Below are 21,332 nucleotides of genomic sequence, written 5' to 3'. Positions count from 1 at the left end.
ATGCCCCATCAGAATTTCAGAATATCTATTCAGAAACACTCTGCAATTACAACTGGAGGAGGGTCCTTGGGGCATGGTGGTGGGTTTTAATCACATTGCAAAGCTTCACCCTGGGTGACTTCTCCTGCCTAGCTGTGCGTGCTTTGTGAGTGGTATCTCCAGCAGCCAGAACATGGCTCAGTGTCTGGCATACAGAAGGAGTGAGATTAATGTGTGCAGAATGAGTAATTCACAAGTAGGCCAACTGTTGATTTTATGAATGGGTGTTTTGGAAACACAAGCTGTCGCTGACTTCCAACATGTTCCACTGCCAAGCAACCTGCCCTCCTGAGCTGTGTCTTGTCTATGGTCCCACAGCTGCCTGATTCAGACTTCTGCTCTGAGTTGGGGGAGAAGTGCAGAGTTCTGGTGGCCCTACCGATCCAAGCAGAAGGGCCCACCCAACAGTCTATAGAGCAGTGTCTGTTCATTGTTCCAGTGGTTTCTTTTATTGTGCCCTGGTTTTGTTAAAATAGTGCAAAATGCTAATATGGAAACAAGAATAGTGCCATAGAAATGACAGTGTATGTTCTCCAGTGTACCCAAAGATATCCTTAAGCTGCCTGTGTGCCTGTGGGTCTTAAACCACTAAATTACATTCATGTGGAAAGATGGCTACAGGACAAGAAAAGAACCCTTATGTGACACATGGGCAATACAGCCTTGAATGTCTGATGAGGACTTGGAGAAGGAAGTTTGACTTGGACAAGACGGTGGGGCCAGCTTTTCCTTGCCTCTCTGGGAAGGAATCTCTGCCCCCACCCCAAGTCAATCTGAGCCCAGGATACACCTCATGTGAGGCTTCTCCATGGTGGTAGCATGGAAGTCCTGCTCTGTGTTGGAAACACTGAAAATGCCACATTCCTGAGAGGCCACCAAAGGTGACCAGCTGTGTTGCAGACATCCTTCCATTACTGAATAATCCTTTTGTTTGTGGAGAGCAAAGATCATTGGCAGCACAGCCTCTGACAGAGGAGAAGCAGAGCAAGGTCCAGGCAGGGCACAGAATCCTGGCCAGAGGATACATTTTAAAACCCTCACTCTGACTCCTTAGGAGCACAGGGTCACCAGTCTATCAGTTCTCCAAAATTAGTTTTGAAGCCTAGAAAATGGTAACAAATACACCATCCCTTCCAGATGCCATAGAGTCAAATGGTACAACAGTCATGAAAGTGCCTTGGAACCCATGATGTTGACTCAATATTGACTTATCATGAGGTCTTTGAGATTATTCTATAATCACTCATCTCACATTACGTTTGTAGAGAATGAGTTTATGCCTCTATGAGGCCAGCTGCTTTCTGGCCTGGGAAGCCAAAAAGATCTCAAAGGAGAAGAGCCATGGATGTAGCTCAGTGGTGCTGCACTTGCCTGGCAAGTGCAAGGTCCTGAGTTCAATCCCTGGTACCAAAAAAAAAAAAATGTTAAAGGGAAGAGATGTCATGAATGAAAGATATCAAGGAAAAGGGCCTCAAGGAGAAAGATCTCAAGGAGAAGGATCTCAAAGAAAGATCTCAGTGAGAAAGTTCTCAGAGACAAAGATCTCAGGGAGAAAGATCTCAAGCAGAAAGGTCTTAAGGGAGGAAAAATTTCAAAGAAGAAAGACCTCCTTCACCAGGGCTAATCTTACCCTTTATGTCTGGCCTAGAGAACTCCTGCTCTTCTACATTCTTCCCTCAGCCAGCTTTGTCCACAGCTTTTCTAACACACATCAGTGTTATTTGGCAGATATCCATGCACCCCATGAGCATACTGAAATATGAACATCTGGTTTCTCCAAGCTCTTGACTCCTTATCCATCAGTTACTCAACGGTTTATTGACAAGTGCTCAGAGCACCTTCCGGATGCCAAGCACCAGGCTATTGGTGCCAGAGTCAGCCTTTAATAACCACAAATATCCCAAGGACTACAGAGAAATAAAGGGGTGCTGTTGGGGGTGAGTGGCAGGGACAGCGTAGTCCTGGGTCTCTGTCAATTTCCTTGTTTGTCCTGCCCAGCATCCTGTGCATACCTTTACTCTAAATGTCTGAAGCAGTCACCCAACCCCTCCTTCTACCTCTCTACCATTCTCTCCATTTTTTTCTCCTCTGAAATACTAATAGTTAAACTCAATCTGTCATTTAAACTCTCTTCCACATTTTCATCATATCTTTCTGCCTGTGAGTTGCTTTCTGTCTTTCAATTCATAAATGCTCTCGTTGACAATCTCATCTATTAATTATCACAGATTTTATGCCCATCTTTCTAATCAGTTCTTTTCCAGAGCCAATGTGGTCTCACTTCATACCTTACTGTGTTTCTTTATTTAATCTCATATCATGTTTTGTGAAACCTCTTTGTGAGTCTTTAAATGTTCAATGTTTTTTATTTTCTGATTTTAGTTCTGTTTCATTTTTGAGATGTTTTTATATTCCCACCTTTTTGGCAAGGGATTCATCTCATCGTTGGTTTTATGTGTTGCTTTCTTAGGATTAGTTTTTTCATGTGCTTCAGAATTTTTGTTCACAGTAGGAATCCTGTTTGCTTTTTTTGTTCTCCTGAGGGCATCCACCTCCCTCCCCCACTTCATTCTCCCTGGATTCCCTCATCGCTCCCATCTCTCCAAGCACACAGCCCAGATGGGTTCACAGTGACAGCTCAGAGCTTCTGAGATGCCAATTTGGAGAGTCAGCCAATCCATCATTGGCCAGGGACTGCTCCCTGAGGGATGCAGGTTCATAAGCCTTAACCCTAGTTGTAACTCCAGTCTCTCCTAGCCAGTCCTGCCCTTGTCCTTGTAGTTCGCAGCACAGATGAGGTGCTGTAGTTCCCGGCTCCCTCACTCTTTCAGAACCGGAGCCAGTGGATCCTCGGCCTTTCTGTGTTGCAGGAGTCCAGGTCAGAACCACACACTGCCTTGGGATGCCAGGGGCTGAGAAGAGCAGATGGGGTGCTTTAGAGGCCCTTGTGCTAAGCCAGGGCTAAAGTAAGGGGCCTCTGAGAAGCAACACTGGAGACAAGAGGTGACAACCAGGAATGCTCTCAGGGCCTGGGTGAAAAAAGCAGTGTGAGCTGTTTGTCAGCACAGATTGTGGAGATTGTGCAGGCCTGTAGGTCAGGTCACCTGGCCAAAGATGGCAAGACAAAACAGGAGCTGGAAAGGAAGGCCAGAAGCAAAGCAGCGCCACCATGAGGTCAAACCATATAACTGCATAGAGAAGGCAGCTCTTCTGCTTGGACCACTTCCCTTCATTCATCATCTGGTCCCACCCAGCACCTCCAGACCGCCTGAGTCCCAGCTGAGCAGTGGCATCTGGGTTAATTGTTCAGGACACTAATGTCAGCAGATGTGTCACTGGCAAGTTGTCATTCACAAGCACTGTCTCTAACATTCATGGGCTGGTATCATTTGTGATGGTTAAAGTAAGAGCAGGGCTATTGGGGTTTGAGGGCACATTTCACCAGGACCTGGGGTACAGGGCCATGACAGGATCAGAGTGGCAGGGGGGAGGAGGCTGGCACCTGAAAAGCAGTGAGGATTCTGAATTTTGAGATTTAACCTGGGTTATTGGACTGAGCTTTGACCCCTGATATTTCTGGGGAGAGAGCTTTAATAGAGCAGAGATAAATCATGGTGAAAACTATATTTTTATTAGTGCATGTTTGTAGTACATAATAATTACATTCCTTGTGGGGAGCTGGTCCGCGTACATAACATATCTTAATTCTTAAGTCCTTGTCCTCTCCCTTTCCCTCCTGCCTCCCTCCATCTCTTGGTCTTCTTCCCATTTGCAAACAAATCTACCTTTCAGTTTCCTATTGTCCATCTTTTATGTTGCTTTTTATTTATACTTCGAATTTCTCAAGTAAGAGAAACCATGTGATACTTAAGTTTGTGCATCTGATTTATTTCACTTAACATTATGGTCTCGAGGTTCATCATTTACCTACACATAACTCATTTATCCTTTATAGGAGTGTAGTGCTCCATTGTGTATAAATACTTCATTTTCTTTATTCATCTGTTGATGGACATGTAGGCCACTTCCAAGATGTAGGGAACTCTTATGAGATGTGCTACTATAAACATGGTTATGCACAGATTACTGTAATATGATGTCTTTGACTCTTTTGGGAAGATAACTAATAGAAGAAGAGATGGGTTTAACTAAAACTAGGACAACTAAGGAGGCCCTGGTGAGCTCCTTGTCTGGTCTCCACTGTTGCCCACCTGCCTCCAACCCCAGCCTACCCAGAGGGTCTCTGAGGCCACCAAGTCCCTTCTGTGCTCCTCCCCACAACCTGAAGGACTCCCAGACACATTGCTCTGTGCTCAGACTCTCAAGCAGGGTAGCAGCTGCTGCAGATGTGACCTGCATACAGAGAGACCCAGGTCACATCTTGGCTCAGCCTCCCAGGAGCTAGATGATCATAGTGAAGTGGCCACACCTCTCTGAAGCACCTTTTATGCCCACAAGAGCTTTCCCATGGCAGCTTTAAGGATGCACACTTGGGATTTGCTCAGAATCACTGGCATCTAGAAAGTCTGGAGTCACAGCTATGGCACACATCACACTTCTCCTATCTACCTGTAAGTCCCTCAGGGAGAGGAGCCATATTTGACACCTTCCAGCCCCTGGAACAAAGCAAGCCTCAGACTGCAGTTTAATAGAGGTGCACACTGTGAAAACACTCTGCCACACCCTTCTGCCCACTGGGCCTCGGTGACCCCTCAGTGATGCTGGGTGCTAGACAGCAAGTGTGATTGGCCATATACCTAACGCCAGTTGCTTCCATTTGAACTTTAGAGACGCTGGACAGGGAGGAAAAGTAAGCCCAAGCTTGATGGTGGCCCTGGCCTTGTAGCGCCCACATTGTCCTCAGACAAGGCCACTGCCATGGTTTCCTTTAGCTGGCACTGCTATAAACCTGGAATGGGGAGTGGGAAGGGCCTGGAAGAAATGGCATCCTCACCTCTGAGAAGTTTTCAGGAAGAACAGGTAAGTACTGAGCTATCCCTTGGAGAAAGGATGGAGGTGTGTACTGTGCATTCTGACAGCTAGAAGTTGAAGTTTTCACTGTAGAGAAATGATAGCTGTTTAAGGAGTTAAATGTTTGCCTGGTTTAAATATTACATTCTGTACATATGTCTTGAAATATCACACCATAACTCATTGGCATGTACAATTTTTATGTTTTAATGTTGTATTAGTCAGGGCTTTCTACAGGAACAAGTTCAATATAAAATATATGTATGATTATAAAAAGGATTTATGCAGTGGGTTTATAGGATCAAAATCAGAAGAATCCTAGTGGTTGCCCGTAGGAGCAGAGGGAGAAAAACACAAAGTGGCCATCTATGTGCTGGAGGGCTGGCAAGACAAATGATCCAGGAGCAGTCAGAGGTTGAAAGCCTGGAAGCTGATCAGTATAGAGTGGCCTTAGTGAGTTTGAGATGTAAGGCTCAATGGACTGGAGACAAATGTCCAAAGGCAATGGTGAAAACTGCAGCTCCTCCAAAGAAAAGCACGGATTTCCTTCTGCTTTCCCTTTCTACTCCATTCAGGCTACCAGACTATTCGTTGGTGCCACTCACATCCTCAGTGGGTCTTCCCTTCTCATTCTGCAGCCTACATGTCAATCATCCAGAGGCACACCTAGAGCTTTACTAATCTGCTAGGTGGCTGTTACTCAAATTGACATATCACAATTAATGATCACACATGTATCAGCTAGAAATAAATTTAAAAGAAAGAAAGAAAGATGTGCTCCAAGGACTCAGAAGCCATGGGTGAGGGATGGAGTTAGGGTTAGGATTAGGAGAGGGCTCTGTCATGCTTCTTGGTTGTGCCCTTGCATGACAGCTGCAGGTCCCTGTCTGTGCCAGTGTGGGGCCCAGGTCTGCTGGTGCCAGGTTCTCCCAATGCCAGAGAAGGGTGGATGGACACTGTATTACCTGGGAACAGTCACATAAGCTTCCCCAGGCCAGGCCTACCTTGAGTTTCTAAGTCTGGAAGATGAGTGGGTACAGGGAACCCACCATGGCTCCCAAAATATGCCACCATCCAGCAAGGAGGCCCAGGCTTTCCTCTTGAGGCACCACCTCCCAGGATCCTGACCAGACTGGAAATGAGGAGTGGGGAAGTAAGGAAACTGGGGCAGAATTGGGGCTCAGCAAAGCCATAATCAAGCCCCTTTGTCTTTGAGATCAGAGCCTATGGACCCAGTGATTCAGCCAGACAGAAGTGCCCTCACCCCAAGCCTGGGGACAGTTCCTTCCATGCCAAAGCTCATCCAAGATTGCCTTTACCAACAGGGCAGTGCCAGCTCCTTGACTGGCTGTCATGTTCCCCCAGGGCTCTGCCCCATATCTCCCATCCCTTATTCTGCCCAACAATACAAATGTCCCCAAAAGCCAGCCTGCACAACTTAGAGAGACTCTGTCTCGAACTGAAAAATAAAAAGGGCTGGTGATGTAGCTCAGTGGTAGAGCACTTCCCCAGCATGAACAAGGCCCTAGTTTCAATCTTCAACATGGCAAAATTTTAAAAATTAAATGAGGCCATAAGGTGAGGCTCTACTACAGTTGGATTGTGGCTTTCCAAAAAAAGCAAAGTCCTGAGCTGGGACAGTCTCTTATCAGGTGATGCCCTACACTCTCAGGACTCTGCAGAGTCCCCACCAGCCAGAATGCCCTCCTCAGGTGTGGCTGCCCAATCCTGATCTTCTCACCCTTCAGACCCACGAGCAACATAAACCTCTATTTATTTTTATAAAACACTCCATCTATGGTATTCAGAAAACCAACTAATCTACTGCCACTCTGTGCAGTTACTGGGATGACTAAAAGTGATAAGAATAAGAGCACCCAGCATGTAAGAAACACTCAATCCATGTTAGCTGTGATGATAAGGACACTCACTGTCACAGATCCTGAGCCACCAAGAGGGAGCATCTACAGCTTGGCTCTGGGACACCCACAGACTCCCTCCTCTGAGCTCCAGGGACTGTTCTGGGCTCTAGAATCCAGAATTGTTGTAGTTTAGATCTATAATGCACCCCAAAACTCTCCTGTTCAGAGGCAGGGCTTTTGGAAGGTGACTGGATCATGGGGTGATCATGAGTGCATTTATCCATTGATGAGTTAATGGCTAAGTGTGCCAATCAGAGGCATGACCTGGTTGGAAATGGGTCACTAAAGGTGTCACCTAGAAGAGTGTATTCTTGTCCTCTGCTCCATCTCTCTCTGTATTTGCCTCCTGGCTACAATGAGGTGAGCCTCTTTCTGCCCTCCATCAGGCCCTTCTGCCATACATTTTTGCCTTGGAGCTAACCATGGACTGAACCCCCCTAGAAACTGTGAACCAAATAAAACTCTCTCTCCTTCAAGTTGCAAAGGGAAAGTAACTAACATAGGGAGGTCAGGTGTGCTTGCTGTATTTTCAGTTTATGCTATTTCTACCAGATGATGGGTTTATCAGATCCTAACCCCATGGTAAATTAGACAAGCATTTGTGCTTTCAGATCTGATAAAACACAAAATGGACCAACTGAGACCTCACTCCATGTCTCAACCTCAAGCACAGAGAGCCAAGTTAAAGTCTTCTATGCTCTGCCATTGGGGGACCTGATGTAAAGTACACATGTGTACACACACACACACACACACACACACACACACACTCCTTCCTGGCCCTCCCAGAACATCTGAGCAGGAGCCTCTCCATTCACACATGCCCTTCCCTTGCCCTCTTCCAGTGCCTTTCAAGGAACAATTGTCTAAGTTGATTGGAATAAAGGATCTGGGCTCTTGCAATTTCCCAAGTGAGGCCACCCATCTGGTGACTTTGCCCTTTCCCCCAATTCACATCCAAGCCCCCCTCCCAGAAGCTGAGGCCAAAGCCAATGAACCAGAAGCCATGGTTTCAGCCTTGGACCAGCCACGGATGTCCTGTTTCTGCCCATAGATGCCCTGATGTCCTGGGTGTCACCAGGCAAACTGTGCTCAGCCTGGGCGTCTCCTCCCATACTGCAAAACACCTACCCAACCTGTGTGGCCACCCTAAGAAGAAAGTGACAGATCAGAATGAGCAGCTTTGTCAGCATCACAGTGTGTGTGGTGCCAAGAAGAGTGTCGCACTGGTTCAGAGCCAGGGCCTCACAGAGCAGGAGACAAATGAAGTCCTGAGGTAAAAAATACCTCTGACTACATTGAAAGAGAAATGTATTAGTGAACAAAGAACTCTAACCAATCCATAAAGAGGGAATAAACCAGAGAAAATGGGAAACCAATATGAACAGGTAGATCATAAACTGAAAAATCCAAAGGGTCACGAACACCTCAAGTAACAATAGGTGTCAATACTTAGCCCTTACCGAAAGTCAAACCTGCTTTTGCTTCACACATAGGTGCCATTTAAGCCCTCAGATCCAGCCAACAAGGCAAAGACTATCCCTATTCTCACTTCACAGATGAGGAAACACAGGACCGATGCCATTTCAACCACTTAGCCAGCATCACACAGCTCAAGGTGCCAGCAGAGAGATTCTCTCAGACAGTTGGGTGAAACATGACCTCTGCAAATCAAAATACCATCTCTTCACCTATCATACTAGCCAAAGTACAGTATTAAATTTGTTTGTTTTGTTTGGGTTTTGTTGTTATTGTTGCTTTATTCTTTTATTTGTTTGTTTGTTTTTTTGTTTTTAGGCAGGGTCTCGCTTTGTAGTTCAGACTGGCCCTGAACTCACTATGTAGCCCAGGCTGGCCTCGAACTCACAATAATCCTCCTGCCTCAGCCTCCTGAGTGCTGGGATTATAGGCATGTGCCCCCATACGCAGTTTACAGTATTCAATTTTGATTAGCACTCAAATGTTGGTGTGGATGTGAGCAAACACACACTTTCATGTAATGTTGGTGCAATCTTTTGGGAAGTAATTTTCTAATATCCATGGGCATCTTGGACATATCATACTTTTAATAGAAAGCTTAACCCATACATATTCTCACAGGGATATTTATTATTACACAGTTCTTATCACAGACAGGAAATATGGGAACAGGGATCTGTCCTTCATTAGGAGGAAGGAAAACTTGTGCAGCTTCTTGGAGAGATGACTTTGAGTTTGGCAGCTTCTTGCAAAATTAAACCTATCTTACCAAACAATCCAGCACTGCACTCCAACTGAGCTAAACTTAAGTCCACATGAAAACTGCCCACAAATGTTTACAGTGGGTTTATTCTTCATAGTCTGAACCTGGAAGCAACCAGGATGACCTTTCATAGGTGAATAGATAGACTCTGATACAGTCATACAATGGACATTGTTCAGCAACGAAAAGAAATGAGTTACCAACGATGAAAAGATATGAAGCTTAACTCCAGTCTAAAAAGACTCCGTACTACATGATTCTAGCACTACAACCTTCTGCAAAAAGCAAAGCTACAGACACAGTAAGGTTGTACAACCACTGTGGAAACCAATGTGGAGGCTCCTCAAAAAACCAAAATTACAGAGTCCATTCCACCCAGCTATTCCCCTTCTAGATATCTTCCTAAGAGTTAAAAACATCATATTACAGGACCCCATGCACACCCGTGTCTACAGCAACTCAACTCACAATAGCTAAATTTGGAAACAAGCCTATATGTCTATCAACAGATAAATAAAGAAAATGTGATATACAAACCATGGAGTACTACTTTGCCATTAAAAAGGATAAACCTGAGTCATCTGCAGGAAAATGGATGCACCCTGAGACCATAATGTTAAGTGTAATAAACCAAACACACAAGCATAGATATCGCATAGTTTCGCTTATTTAAAAAATCCAAACTATAAATAAACAGCAAAATAAAAGGCAGATAATAGGAAACAGGGACGTAGATCTTTCACAAATAAGAAGGAGATCAAGAGATGGAGGGAAGGAGAAAGAGAAAAAGGGAAGGGAAAGAAAGTGGAATTAAGATGTATGTTACACATGTACCATCTCCTCACAAGGAATGTAGTCATTACACACACAAACATGGACTAATAACAATTAAAATGTGAAAGGAAAAAAGAAGAACCGGTCAGGGGTTCTGAGCTTGTACAGAAGTTGTTGGCAGGAGGTCACAGAAATGATCATCCAGCAGCAACCTGTGGAGATTTTGAGGGAAGAGAGGGCCAGGCCAGCACTTCACACGGTTCTCTATTTGCAGTTCTTACTGGGAACATGTTCATCTGAAAACAAAAATTCACAGCCAGCTGGCTTAAATTCTAATCACAAAAAATTATGATTTTCACTTTTGAAAGACAAACCAAGAGCCAGGCCTGGCATTTGAGTTCGCACTCCTTCATCTCTAGCTGCTAAATCTCAGCCTATGGGTGTGGCAGACCTAACTATCCACAGGGGACGAGGGACAAGGAGAGGGGTGTCCTTGGCAGAGGAGGAGGCCAGGCTGTAGCTAGGAGCAATTTCGAAAGATGTGAGAGAAGACTTAGTCATTAAGAGAAATGACATTTAATGCAATGTTTTCAAAGTCAAAATTAACAAAAAAGTAAATGACAAAATGTCAACATTCCCAACAAACCCGGGTCCGCTTCCTGCCTTACAGCCCTGCCCTTTTGCAAGTCTCTGGCAGTTTTCCAAGCCACCCCCTCCCCCTCACCTCCTCCCCCACTGCCCCTGTACCCTTTGGCACCTGGGCTTCCATTCAGGGGGCAGTGTGGGTCCCCATAGAGTTCAAAGATCGGAGACCAGGGACATCAGGAGCTGGGACCTCAGCAGCGAGCCCTCTCCTTGCTCTCTGACCCCAGCTGGGTTTACAAGGGCCAGGCAGCTAGCTTGCCTAGATGAAGGTACCCTTGGATATAGTCTTCCAGACCCCTGACTGCTAAAAATGAGAACAGAAAGAGAGATGGGAGGCAGAAAGCTGGAGGTGAGGGACTGAGGAGACAGGAAAGTAGAAGAGCCTGGGTGGGGAGGGTACCTGTCCCAGCATAGCTCCTTCCTGAGCCCTGCTCAGGCCTGGGAAATAACCAAATCTACTTGATGTCAAAGTAAGAATTCTCCATTAGTCCCAATCCAGCTCCAAACAGGAGAGACACTCACAGATGGGACTGTGTGGCATGTCCCCAGGGAGGCTTACATCATGCCCCAACTCAGTTACAAGGCACATGAAATTCTCAACACAAGGCAGAAAGATGACCCACTGCCACAGGCCAGCAAGTGGACACCACCACCCGGCAAGCTCCTCCACCAACTCACCAGCAGCCCCCCCAGAAAGGACTTAGGGCTCACGGTGCCCTTGCAGTACAACCACTGACAAGCAATGTCTCTCAACATCATGGAGCCCTGGCAGGAGACCTCAGAGAGGTCCTGCCATCTCTGAGGAGATGCTCAGAGGCCACCCAGAAATTGGGGCAGTTTAGTGTTGTCCCACAAGAAAAGAGACAGGTAGAGAGGAAGCACGCAGGCCCCTGAACACCAGGAATGCCGAGAGACAGCCATAGCAGGGAAAATGTCCCCAACCATGGCAAGAGAGAGATGCAGGTCTGGAGTGGTGGGGCTAAAGCAAGGCAGGCCCCTGGCATAAGGGCAGAGACAGGAGCAGGGAAACAGGATGGTGGAGAGACAGAGTCCTGGGGGATAAGAGGACCTGAGACAGGAAAGGAGGGAGACTAAAGAGGAGAAGGATGAGGTAGAGACACACCGAGCTTCTCACTGTGCCTGGTTGCACACACGAGACCTCTAGTGGTCCCAGCAGTGTTCACAGGATGCAGAGAAGGCACTCTGTGTCTTTTTCAGGAAAGATGCTCAGAAATGAGAATTCCAAGAACAGACAGACCTTGCCAGGCATCCATGGGCACCTTCAAATCGGACACACTCTCCAGTCTGAGCTATGGATGCCAACTGCTGTATTCCCCAGGGGTTCACTTCCAGGTAAATTTTAAACTAACCCTTGCAGAGCTCAGGGTTAGGGCCCTGACCTGCCCTGCAGATTTACCTCTTCAAAGGCAGTGTGAATCCAGCTTTGGGGCAGGAGAGCCTCGCCCTACAGATCTTCCCCAGCCTGTGTTACCCATATCCCTTGGGACTGGCTTACGTTTCCTGGTTTATTATCCCTCTGTAACCACAGCAACAGAACCGGCCCTGTGTTTTGGACTCCTAGTCCCTGAAAATCTCCATGAGGGAGTTCTAGGGAGAAGCCCAACTCTCCACCCCAGGACCACCTCCCAGGTGGCACAGAGGAAGCCTGTCTGCTGGGTTGCTGGAAGAGTGGAGGCAGAAACTGGGCAGGAGGGATTCAAGGGTGAGGTGGCCCTGAGGCCTCAGAAGGGTGAACAGGCAGAGTCTGAAGACGTTTGCTTGCTGCTGATCTCAAACTTCTAGATGAGCTTGTTTGCCAGAAGTGGTCATATCTGGAAAAGGAAGCAGCTATCAATCAACAGCTGGACCACTTGTGTGGAGGAAGACTGGAGGTAGGCCACACCTAACTCACCTAATCCAGAGTCCAAGGGCAGAGATTAATAAGGACAACCTGACCATTTCCTGCCTTCCTTGCAGGGAGAACAGTCCTGGGACAGCGGTTTAGGTGACATTAAAGATTTGGGTTTTAATAACTTTGCCCATGATTACCGTGTGGATTCAGAGACCCAGTGACATACTCTGAACTTGGTGTAGGGCCTGCCCTCCCATCAAGCTGGATGAAAGCTGACAAAGGGTTAGTCATAGCTACAGATGTCAAAACTGGGCCAGGCCAGAATGACAAAGGAAAAGGAATTCAATGTGGGTGAATGCCAAGCTCCACATTTCCCTAACCAAGGTCACTTGGCACAAACATGAATGACACAGATTTGCTTCTGTGTAACACGTAAAGCAAAAGGCTGGGTGGAGGCCACAAGTTCCATATGCCTCCTGGGGATGTACTGCCTGGGACATGGACATATCCTGGCTACCTGGGACTCCTTCTGCCAGCCTCCCTGAGAACGTTTTCCTGGGATAAGGCAGAGACCTACACAGCCCTGCCACTTCCCAGCCTGCACATCAGACAGCCAGAACACCTGGTGTGTCCCCCTTTCTCAGGTGGCCCTTGTTCTGTGGGGCCAGGTTAGGCCTGGTGTCAAGTTCTTGCCCAGATTGGCCTTCCCCAGCTGTCCCTCCCCACTCCTCCCCTGTGGGTCACCATGAGCTTGGGGAAGCCAGCCCCACAGGAGTGGTGAGGGACAGGTTCTTCTGACAGGCTGCCCTGGGAACTGTGGTTTCCCAGGCACCGGCCCAAAACCAGGTGTCCTGAGAAGGGTACAGGGCTGAGGAGAAGGATCAGGAATGGCCCAAGAGGAAGAATGTTTAAGCAGGTGGCCAGTTCACAGCCAAGCTGGCCTTTTCTTTGGCTGAGGGACACCACATGCTGCCACCAGCACACATTCTGAGTTCTTCACATGGAACATCCCAGTCCATTCTCAAGACGGGCAAGGAAGGAGGCACTGCCATTGTACCCACCTTACAGCTGAGGAAGCTCAGGACCCTTGAGGCTGTTGGTGTGGATCCAGGTTCAGCTATAGACCCTAAGTGGTGACCTCAAGCCTAAAGCATTCAGACCACTTCCATTTCTGTTACAGAATAAGTTAGCATGACCAGAGGACAGAGACCCATACCAGCGGACCAGGAAGTAACATCACAGCAGAAGGAGCCACTTCCCACTTTTCCATCATTCCTACACTGACACCTGGCCAGCAGGAGCAAGGAACAGCTCCTCCCCATTTGGGTCTTGGTTCCTCATGAGGCAACAGCATCCTGGGGCCAAACAAGAGATGAGTGTCTGTGTCCTGGCCATGAGGTGATAAGCCCCAGGAAGCCAGGCTTTAGCTGTCAGGGACCCTGGCTGTTGGGCAGAGAAGGGGACATTCCAGAGAAGACAGGATTCTTATGAGACAGGAGCTCTCAGACTTGGGTTTATGCTCCAGGGAACAGAATTTACTAGAACAAAATTAACAAGATCATCAAGACCCACACACCTTTCCTGCAGGGTCTTGAGAAAGTGCTGACCTCTCAACTTGTATTTATTTTGAATTTAAAAACAAACAAAATATGGACAATGAGATTCCACGCCTCCCAGAAGAGGACCTGAAAGAGACACAGGAAGTCTGGCCCGAAATCCAGAGTCCAAGGGCAGAGGTCCACTGCAGCATTAGGTCTGGCTCAGGAGGTGACAGACAGCAAGGGGCTGGGTGAGTCTTTAGTCCGGATCAGAAATGCCGGCCACAGTCGCTCCAGGCAGCCCTGATGTCAAGGCCAGGCAGCTCAATTAGCAAGTCAAATTCGGAGATTAACAGGGAAGGTGTTTTGGGAACCTCAGCCAGGATCCAGGTTGGGTGGGACCCCAGCACCACCCTGCAGAGGTTTATCTCTGTCACCATGAGGTAGGTGGGTGGCTTGTCTGGCCTGTCCCACACTGGGCCCAGCCTGGGCTGCCACCTTGGTCCAAGAACAGCAGGATGTGGCACAGATTGGCACACATCTCTGGAGAGTCACATGTGATGAAGGGAAAGTCTCTGCACAGAGAGGGTTTCACTGCCTCCAGCCACACCCTATGGCTTGCAGCCCTTCCCTGCTCTCCTGAGCCTCCCACCTGCCTCTCCTGTCCTCAGAGCTGCCTCACCCTCCTCCCCCACCCCACCCTGAAGAACTTTCTGCACAGAAGTGGCTAGTAGTACCTGTCACTTGGGGCCCTCCATTCAATGTAAGAATTCATTCTTTCAGCAATGCTTTAAAATTAAACCACCAAGAGTCCTAGGGGAAATGTGACAAAGTTCTGAGGGTAGGCTGAACAGTAGGTCAAGTATTTTTACAGCAAATCCAGGATCTCACTTATTCACAGTGCAGAAACCCTGCTCAAAGTCCAGAGCCCGGAATGTGCAGGTGGCCCTTGGGAACCAAGCCCTTGAAAACCAGTGCAGTTATGTGGAGCCACAAGCCACAGGCTGCAGCCCATGGTCTACAAGCTGTCCATGTTCAGGACAGAGATGTGCCCACCTCCAAGGGTTTGGGTGGCACCTGCTGTCCCTACGGCTGAGTCCACAGCCTGGCCAGCTCCAGGGCCACAGCTCCTCACTCAGGGGCTGCACCAGAGCAGCCACAGCAGCTGGGGCGCCGCAGGGACTGCATGACGGCGCGCAGTGGGCCCCTGCGGCCCTCGGCAGACAGACTGTCCTTGCTGGATGGTGCCCGCTGCAGCTGCTCAAACTGCATCTCCAGGTGCTTCTGGATGGCCATGCCCAGCACCTCGGGATCCACAGAGGCTCCATACACCTCCCACGTCATGCCCTCGGCGTCCCACCGCACATCCCGCACAGGAGACAATGCTTCCTCCAGGCTGGGCCCCAGCATTACCTCAGGGAACATGTGCAGGGCAGAGGCTGCCAGGGACGGGCTGGTGGCCACTGCCTTGCAAGCTGCCACTGGGGCCGCCTGCACACCAGCATCCTGGGCCAAGGCCAACGTGGGAGCCAGGTCACTGGCAGAAGTCATGGTCCACACATCCTTGGTCCTACAGCCAGATTCTGTGGCTGGCACTACAGGGCCCCACGGGCAGGCACAGCAGTGAGCATGCCCTGGAAGCAGCCCTGGTGCTGTACAGTGAAACCTCACACCATGCTGAGCCTGCAGCCTGGACTCACTTACCGATGCCACCAGTTTGGGAAAGGCCAGGATCCCTGTTGCAGGCACGGGATGGCAGCAACCACTGGTCACCACCTCCCTCATGCTGCAGAGTAGAGCAGCTGGGGGCAGTGCATGGCAGGAGGCAGTGGCTGTCTGTCCAGCAGCTTTGGGCTCAGCCTGGGGATTGCTGCTGAGAGCAGCTGTTTCCCCCTGCTCTGGCGAGAGCTCCCATGTCTGACTATCCTCCAGCATCCATGCTGAGTTAGAAGTCTCATCTTCTTGAGCCATGTCTTGTTCCACAGCTGCAGTTGCTGGGCCACCCTGGCCAGAAACATCTCCAGGCTTCAGCTGAGCCCTGTGCACAAGGGAGCTGCCACCAAGAGCTGAGCAGCTGAGGCTGGCCTTCCGGGCACCACCACTCCCCTGTGTCTGGACACTGCGGGCCAGGTCTGAGTGGCTCCTCTGTACTGCAGCTATGCCAGGGACTCGCAAGCGGCCAAGATCCCCACTGCCCATCATGGACACATTGCCCACAGTGCTGCTCCGCCAGTGGCCCATGGCCCGCAGCTGAGGCTTGGGGCCTTGGGCCTGTGCTGCTAGGCTCTCAGGGAGGTGCTCCTCTTCCTCCAGGGCCTGGGGGCCAGCGCTGGCCTCACCCTCTTGCGTCTGCCACTCAGTGCTGCTGGCACTCTTTCGGAGCTCTGGCCTCTGCCTACTGCCTTCGCACAGAAGGCTGGAAGAACTCTGGGACAGGGGCTGCAGTCGAGGACTCTGGGATGCCCCAGAATCTGGCTCAAGGTGGCTGGAGCTCATGGCTGCCTGCAGGAGAAAAAAGGATGGGAAAGAGTTGAGCTGAAAGTCAGCTCTTCTGCCAAACTCTGAGCTCACACAGTACCAGGCACACTAGGGGCACAGCTTCAGTGCCAGCCTGCCTGACTCGTCAGCACTATATTTACAACACTATAAATATCAGCACCCCTAGAGCAGGGTCATGGAGACCAGCCACTGTGCTGGCTGCTAATTCTGTCTAGGTTATGGGAGAGGCAATGGGGGGCCCAGGGGAGAACCCAGGTCCCCCAGGGCTTAGACTACAACACTGGGAGCAGGGACTCTGAGACAATGGCTCAGACAGTCAACACTACAGTGCTGCAGAACCTTAACAGCCAGGACGGCTGGGCTGACCAACATCAACCTGGTCCTTCCAGGACTGACAACGTCTGTCTCACCATGGCCAGGGCCCCTGTGGGCATAGAGTGAGGCTCAGAGGTTTGTGACATGAGATGGAGCACATGCTGAGAAACACCCCAGGGTGTCCCCAGTCCCCTCCGGCCTGGCCTGGCTGTGCCGTCCAGCACTGGGATTCTTAGTGGACAGGACTCCTGCCTCTAGTTCCAGGCATGGAAAGGCCTCACCCAGCAGCTCTCATTCCTTCAACAGCCATCTTCTGAGCCCCCACCCTGGCCCACCTGCATTGTGAGCAGGCTCTGTATCTGGGCCACACAGGATCCACTTCGATCTGGCAGCTCAGATGCCCATCCAACATCAACTATCAGACATGTCCTCCATGACACTTCAACTCCCTCTTCCCCAGTGTGCTGTATCTTCCTATCTCTCTCCCTGCCACTGCTGTCGTCCCTTCCTCAGGCCACACAGAGCCCCCTGGAGGTGCACACTGACCAAGCAGTGGCACATGCTTCACAAACGGTGTCTCCTTGCCAGAGCAACCCCATGAGATAAATCGGCATCCCATTCTACAAAGGAAGAGGTCAAAACTCAAAGGTTCAGTGACTTGCCCAAGGTCACACAGCTGGCCAGTAGCTGAGTTCCTCTGCCCCTCTGAGCACCACGCAGACCTCCCTCTTAGCCACTGTCACCCTCTCCTGTGTCTCCTCCTGGGAGCCTTCCCTGGCCCATCCCTGCTGAACACCCTCAGGCCCAGAAGTAACAGGATGCCCTCCAGCCTCCCTGCCAGATGGAAGTCGGCAAAGTGAGGCTTGTGGCCTGCTTCCTACCACCTGACCAGCATGCTGCACTGACCTGACATCTGTTGCATGCCTGATAGATGGTATGAGCCCATGCAAGGACAGATCACTCAGGAGCAGGCTAAGTGCTCACACAGGCCCAAGGTGGCCCCTGCAAGGTAGTGAGCTTACACCCACCAGGGATGACCCAAGAGGCTTTCCTGAGGCCCAGGCATCAAAGTCAGGGCTAAAGGGAGGGGTAGACACAAGGTGCAGGCAGAAAGAATGGGCAGACAGAAGGCAAGAGGCAGAGGTTCAGAGCGTGCAGGGAAGCAGGGGCCAGGAGAACAGCAGGACCTGGGAAGAGCCCGGCTAAAGGTGCAGGTGAGGAAGATCACTCAGGGACACCCAGCCTGGCAGGACAGGCTGGAGAAACAGTACAGGAGAAGCAACTACAGTTTGGGCAACCCCCTGCCCTGCCCTGCCCTCCCACCCTGGGCTGATAAGATCTGCCAGGAAACCACCCTCTCTGGCCAGGCAAACAAGGCTACCGAAAGTGAGCACAGGAGGAGCTCCCGGACCCAGTTTCATGTCCTTGCAAACATCTCACTGTTGTGTACACAGGAGACAGCTAGTGGTTGCTCAGCTGATGACAAAGCTGGTTCTGGACTATGGGGCCAACTCAGCACAATGGAAAGGCTCTGCCCACACCCTCAGTCACACGAGGCTCCTGAGTACCTGACAAGCAGCTACAGTGGTCAAGAAGTTGCATTTCTGATCTTATTTGAACTTAAGTCATCTAGACTTAACTGGCCACATGTGGTGAATGGCTTGCAGCTCTGAACACAGCTACACCTTGGAGCTGAAACCAGCCTGGTCCCAGGAGAGGCAGGTAAAGGGTACGTGGCCAAGCACTGCTCTCAACCCATTTTAAGATGGACAGATAAACAGAAGAGGGCATTACCAGCTCCAGCGCCTAGCACCCACTGTGTGCCAAGCATGTGCCACATGCTTCACAAACAGTGTCTCGTTGCCAGAGCAACCCCATGAGATAAATCGGCATCCCATTCTACAAAGGAAGAGGTCAAAACTCAAAGGTTCAGCGACTTGCCCAAGGTCACACAGCTGGCGAGTAGCTGAGTTCCTCTGCCCCTCTGAGTGCCACGCAGACCTCCCTCTTAGCCACTGTCACCCTCTCCTGTCATCCTCTGGGGCCCCATCACCCAGCCCATCTTCTGACATGTACAATGCCAGTGAAGCAAATAAGTGGGAGCAAAGCTGGCTCCCACCCACTCCATTTGCTGCTTCTGTGGCTTCCCAGAGTGAGGAGTGCGGGGTGCACACCTGCTAGCCAGAAGCCTGTGGTCCCCACCCAGCCACAAGTCCAAGAACCCCCCAAGGGTCCTATCAGGGCATCCTTGGGTGGAACCCCATATTTTAGACCCTCTTAGGGAGTAAGGCCAGAGCCAGGCCAATCCCTAGCCCCATAAGGACAGGTGGGACAAGACCTAGTGAGAAGCCGTCAGTGCCAGGAGTCTTTCTGTGACTACCCCAAAAGATTAGCTGTCCCCCAGAGAGACCAGTGACCACAGGGACCCCACTGAGGACTATTTATCTACTGGTTCCTTTCCATATCCCACCACCCACCAATTGGCAGGTGGGAAAAGTGAGCAGTTAAAAAAACAAAAGTGTCTAAGAACCCAAGGCTGAAAGTGGCTGATTTAGAACTCAGCAAGGCTTCTCTTGCAGCATGGCCTTCACAGCCCTGGGAGAGACAGGGCTCCAAGGAAGTCCCTTTAGGTCTCCCTGGAAAAAGGAGGGGTCCCATGTGCCCTGTCACAGCTCCTCCCCGCCCCCCTTGAGCTAGAACAAGGAGTGGGCTCTGCCCTTAGCCCCACATGCATAGAAAGGAAGGGGCATATAGGGCTCTGCTTCTAGCCCTTTCTTTCCCTCTCCTGCAAATGTGCCCTTAGGTGGACACCTCACTTCTTTGAGCCTGTTCCCCCAATCTGAAAAATGGAAGTAAGCCTCCACACTGCAGGGCTGTTGTGAACACTATAAACTCAACAGTATATGGACGGTGATAATCATTTTCTCTTCTCCATTTTGAGCAGCTGGGGCTGAAGGGGTTGCTGGAGCTAGGACTGGGGGGCAGTAAGGTCCTTTTAGAAAGCTCCCACAATGTCCCATAGGTCAGCCTGGTCTTCTGTCCACCCTTGCTACCTTCATCCTATCCCAGGGCCTGGTCATCACCAGTGTCCCCACCACCATGCTGTTTCCCAGATGCTACTTTAGTCCACACTCCAGGAGGATTAACACACGCACAACTTTGGAGTCTGCTCGCCAAATGCCCACCTGCCTTCAGTGGGAAAGGTCCAGTTTCCCTAGGACAATGTATCAGCAAAGTAAAGACACATAGGGGCTCCTAAGAATATTAGTATCCTTCAGGCTGCCCCATGTGATGCTAAAGTTGTGATGGCTGTGGCCAGTGTTCTGTGGCCAAAGCTGGGCAGCAACTACAGGACCAACCAGCCTTGCATGCAGTTGTTAATCAAGGTCATTTTGAGCAAAAGCTCCAGTTCTATGGAAACTTCTAGACTGCCCAGCCATATTGCTTTGTTGGTTGACTTGGTCAGATGTTCCAATTCTCACTCTGGCAGAGGATCCCAGGGCTTTACAATGCACCTAGGAGCTCCCATCTCAGACCACACTGTGGCATTCCTGTTAGTTCCCTCTTCGTCAGCCAGAGTCATTTGAATGATGTCTTCTGTGTCCAGCAGAACCACAGTGGGAAAATCAAATCCACAGGGTCAAGAGGGCAAACTGATCACATGACAAGGTGCAGAACTTACCCCTTGGGGACCAGGTAAGGATCCACATCCCACAAATCTCTCAGTGCATGGTGAGGGCTTGGCAACCTCCAGCAGGTGGTTTAATCCATCCCAGAGGGAAAGGGGCCTGGCAGGAACACTCAGGGCCAAAGCTGGGCAATGCAGCAGGGAGAATCTGGGACAGGGGGTGCTTGCAGGGGGCCAGGCCTGCCCATCACAGAGAGGACACAGATGCCATAAGGCAACACGTCCCAAGTCACAAGCAGTGCCAGGAAAGTGTTTAAGGATCATATGCCCAACCACTCTGCACAGCAGAGATTCAGGCCCAGGCAAGCTTCCTCCCAGGAGAGGCTCTGCCCACACTCCCCAGCTTGCTCCATTCTAGAAGCAGCCCAGGTGGCCAGTGTGTCCCTCCCTCACACCACTCACAGACACCGTGCCAGTGTGGACACATGAGGCAGAGGACACACCAGAGGCCGGGCACCACTCCTGTGCGGGCAGCCTGCAGGGAGGCGTCCACGCAGCTGCCCTTCGCAGCCAGTGCAGGCCAAGGCCCGGGGACCCATGCATGGCCTCGCCCTGGTGCAACGCCCCGCCTTCCCAGGCGAGCCCCCACCCCGGAGCAAGACCGCGGGCATTGGGCTGCAGACCTTCGGACAAGGCAAGGGTGGAGTTAGGCGGTCTGGGAATGCCGGCAGGGACAAGGGAAGGTGGAGCAGGTTCTGGCCCTGGAGGGGGCACCTGGGGAGAATGGGGGGATGGGAGCGGTGGGGAGGCCGCGAAGCCGGAAGAGGGGCAGAGATGGATGGGGGTGCGGCCCAGGGCCGCGAACATCCCGGGAGCCTGGATGCCAAGGTCCGAAGCGATGAGGACG

At 50.4% G+C, this 21,332-nt stretch overlaps 1 protein-coding gene across 1 annotated transcript; it reads right to left on the bottom strand.

Annotated features, from left to right (window-relative positions):
• Nucleotides 1-10,718: 10,718 nt before the first annotated feature.
• On the bottom strand, nt 10,719-20,771 carry Gprin2 (G protein regulated inducer of neurite outgrowth 2). The gene is made up of 2 exons (XM_010622554.2): nt 20,480-20,771; nt 10,719-16,485 (listed from the first exon to the last, which is right to left on the bottom strand). Exons 1-2 carry the CDS (start codon nt 20,747-20,749, stop codon nt 15,115-15,117), a joined length of 1,641 nt encoding a protein of 546 aa, XP_010620856.1. The 5' UTR covers nt 20,750-20,771; the 3' UTR covers nt 10,719-15,114.
• Between the last annotated feature and the right edge of the window lie 561 nt (nt 20,772-21,332).

This window comes from Fukomys damarensis, unplaced genomic scaffold, assembly GCF_012274545.1.
Source record: "Fukomys damarensis isolate Sample0158 unplaced genomic scaffold, DMR_v1.0_HiC HiC_scaffold_1, whole genome shotgun sequence".
NCBI lineage: Eukaryota > Metazoa > Chordata > Mammalia > Rodentia > Bathyergidae > Fukomys > Fukomys damarensis.
This window is presented reverse-complemented; position numbering and strand designations above follow the sequence as displayed.

Excerpts from the sequence above, each read along its gene's own strand:
- Gprin2 (XM_010622554.2), bottom strand. The coding sequence starts at position 20,749 with ATGATCCTTAAACACTTTCCTGGCACTGCTTGTGACTTGGGACGTGTT. Across the intron at positions 16,486-20,479 it reads CCTTACCTGGTCCCCAAGGG|GCAGCCATGAGCTCCAGCCA; the intron begins GTAAGTTCTGCA and ends TTTCTCCTGCAG.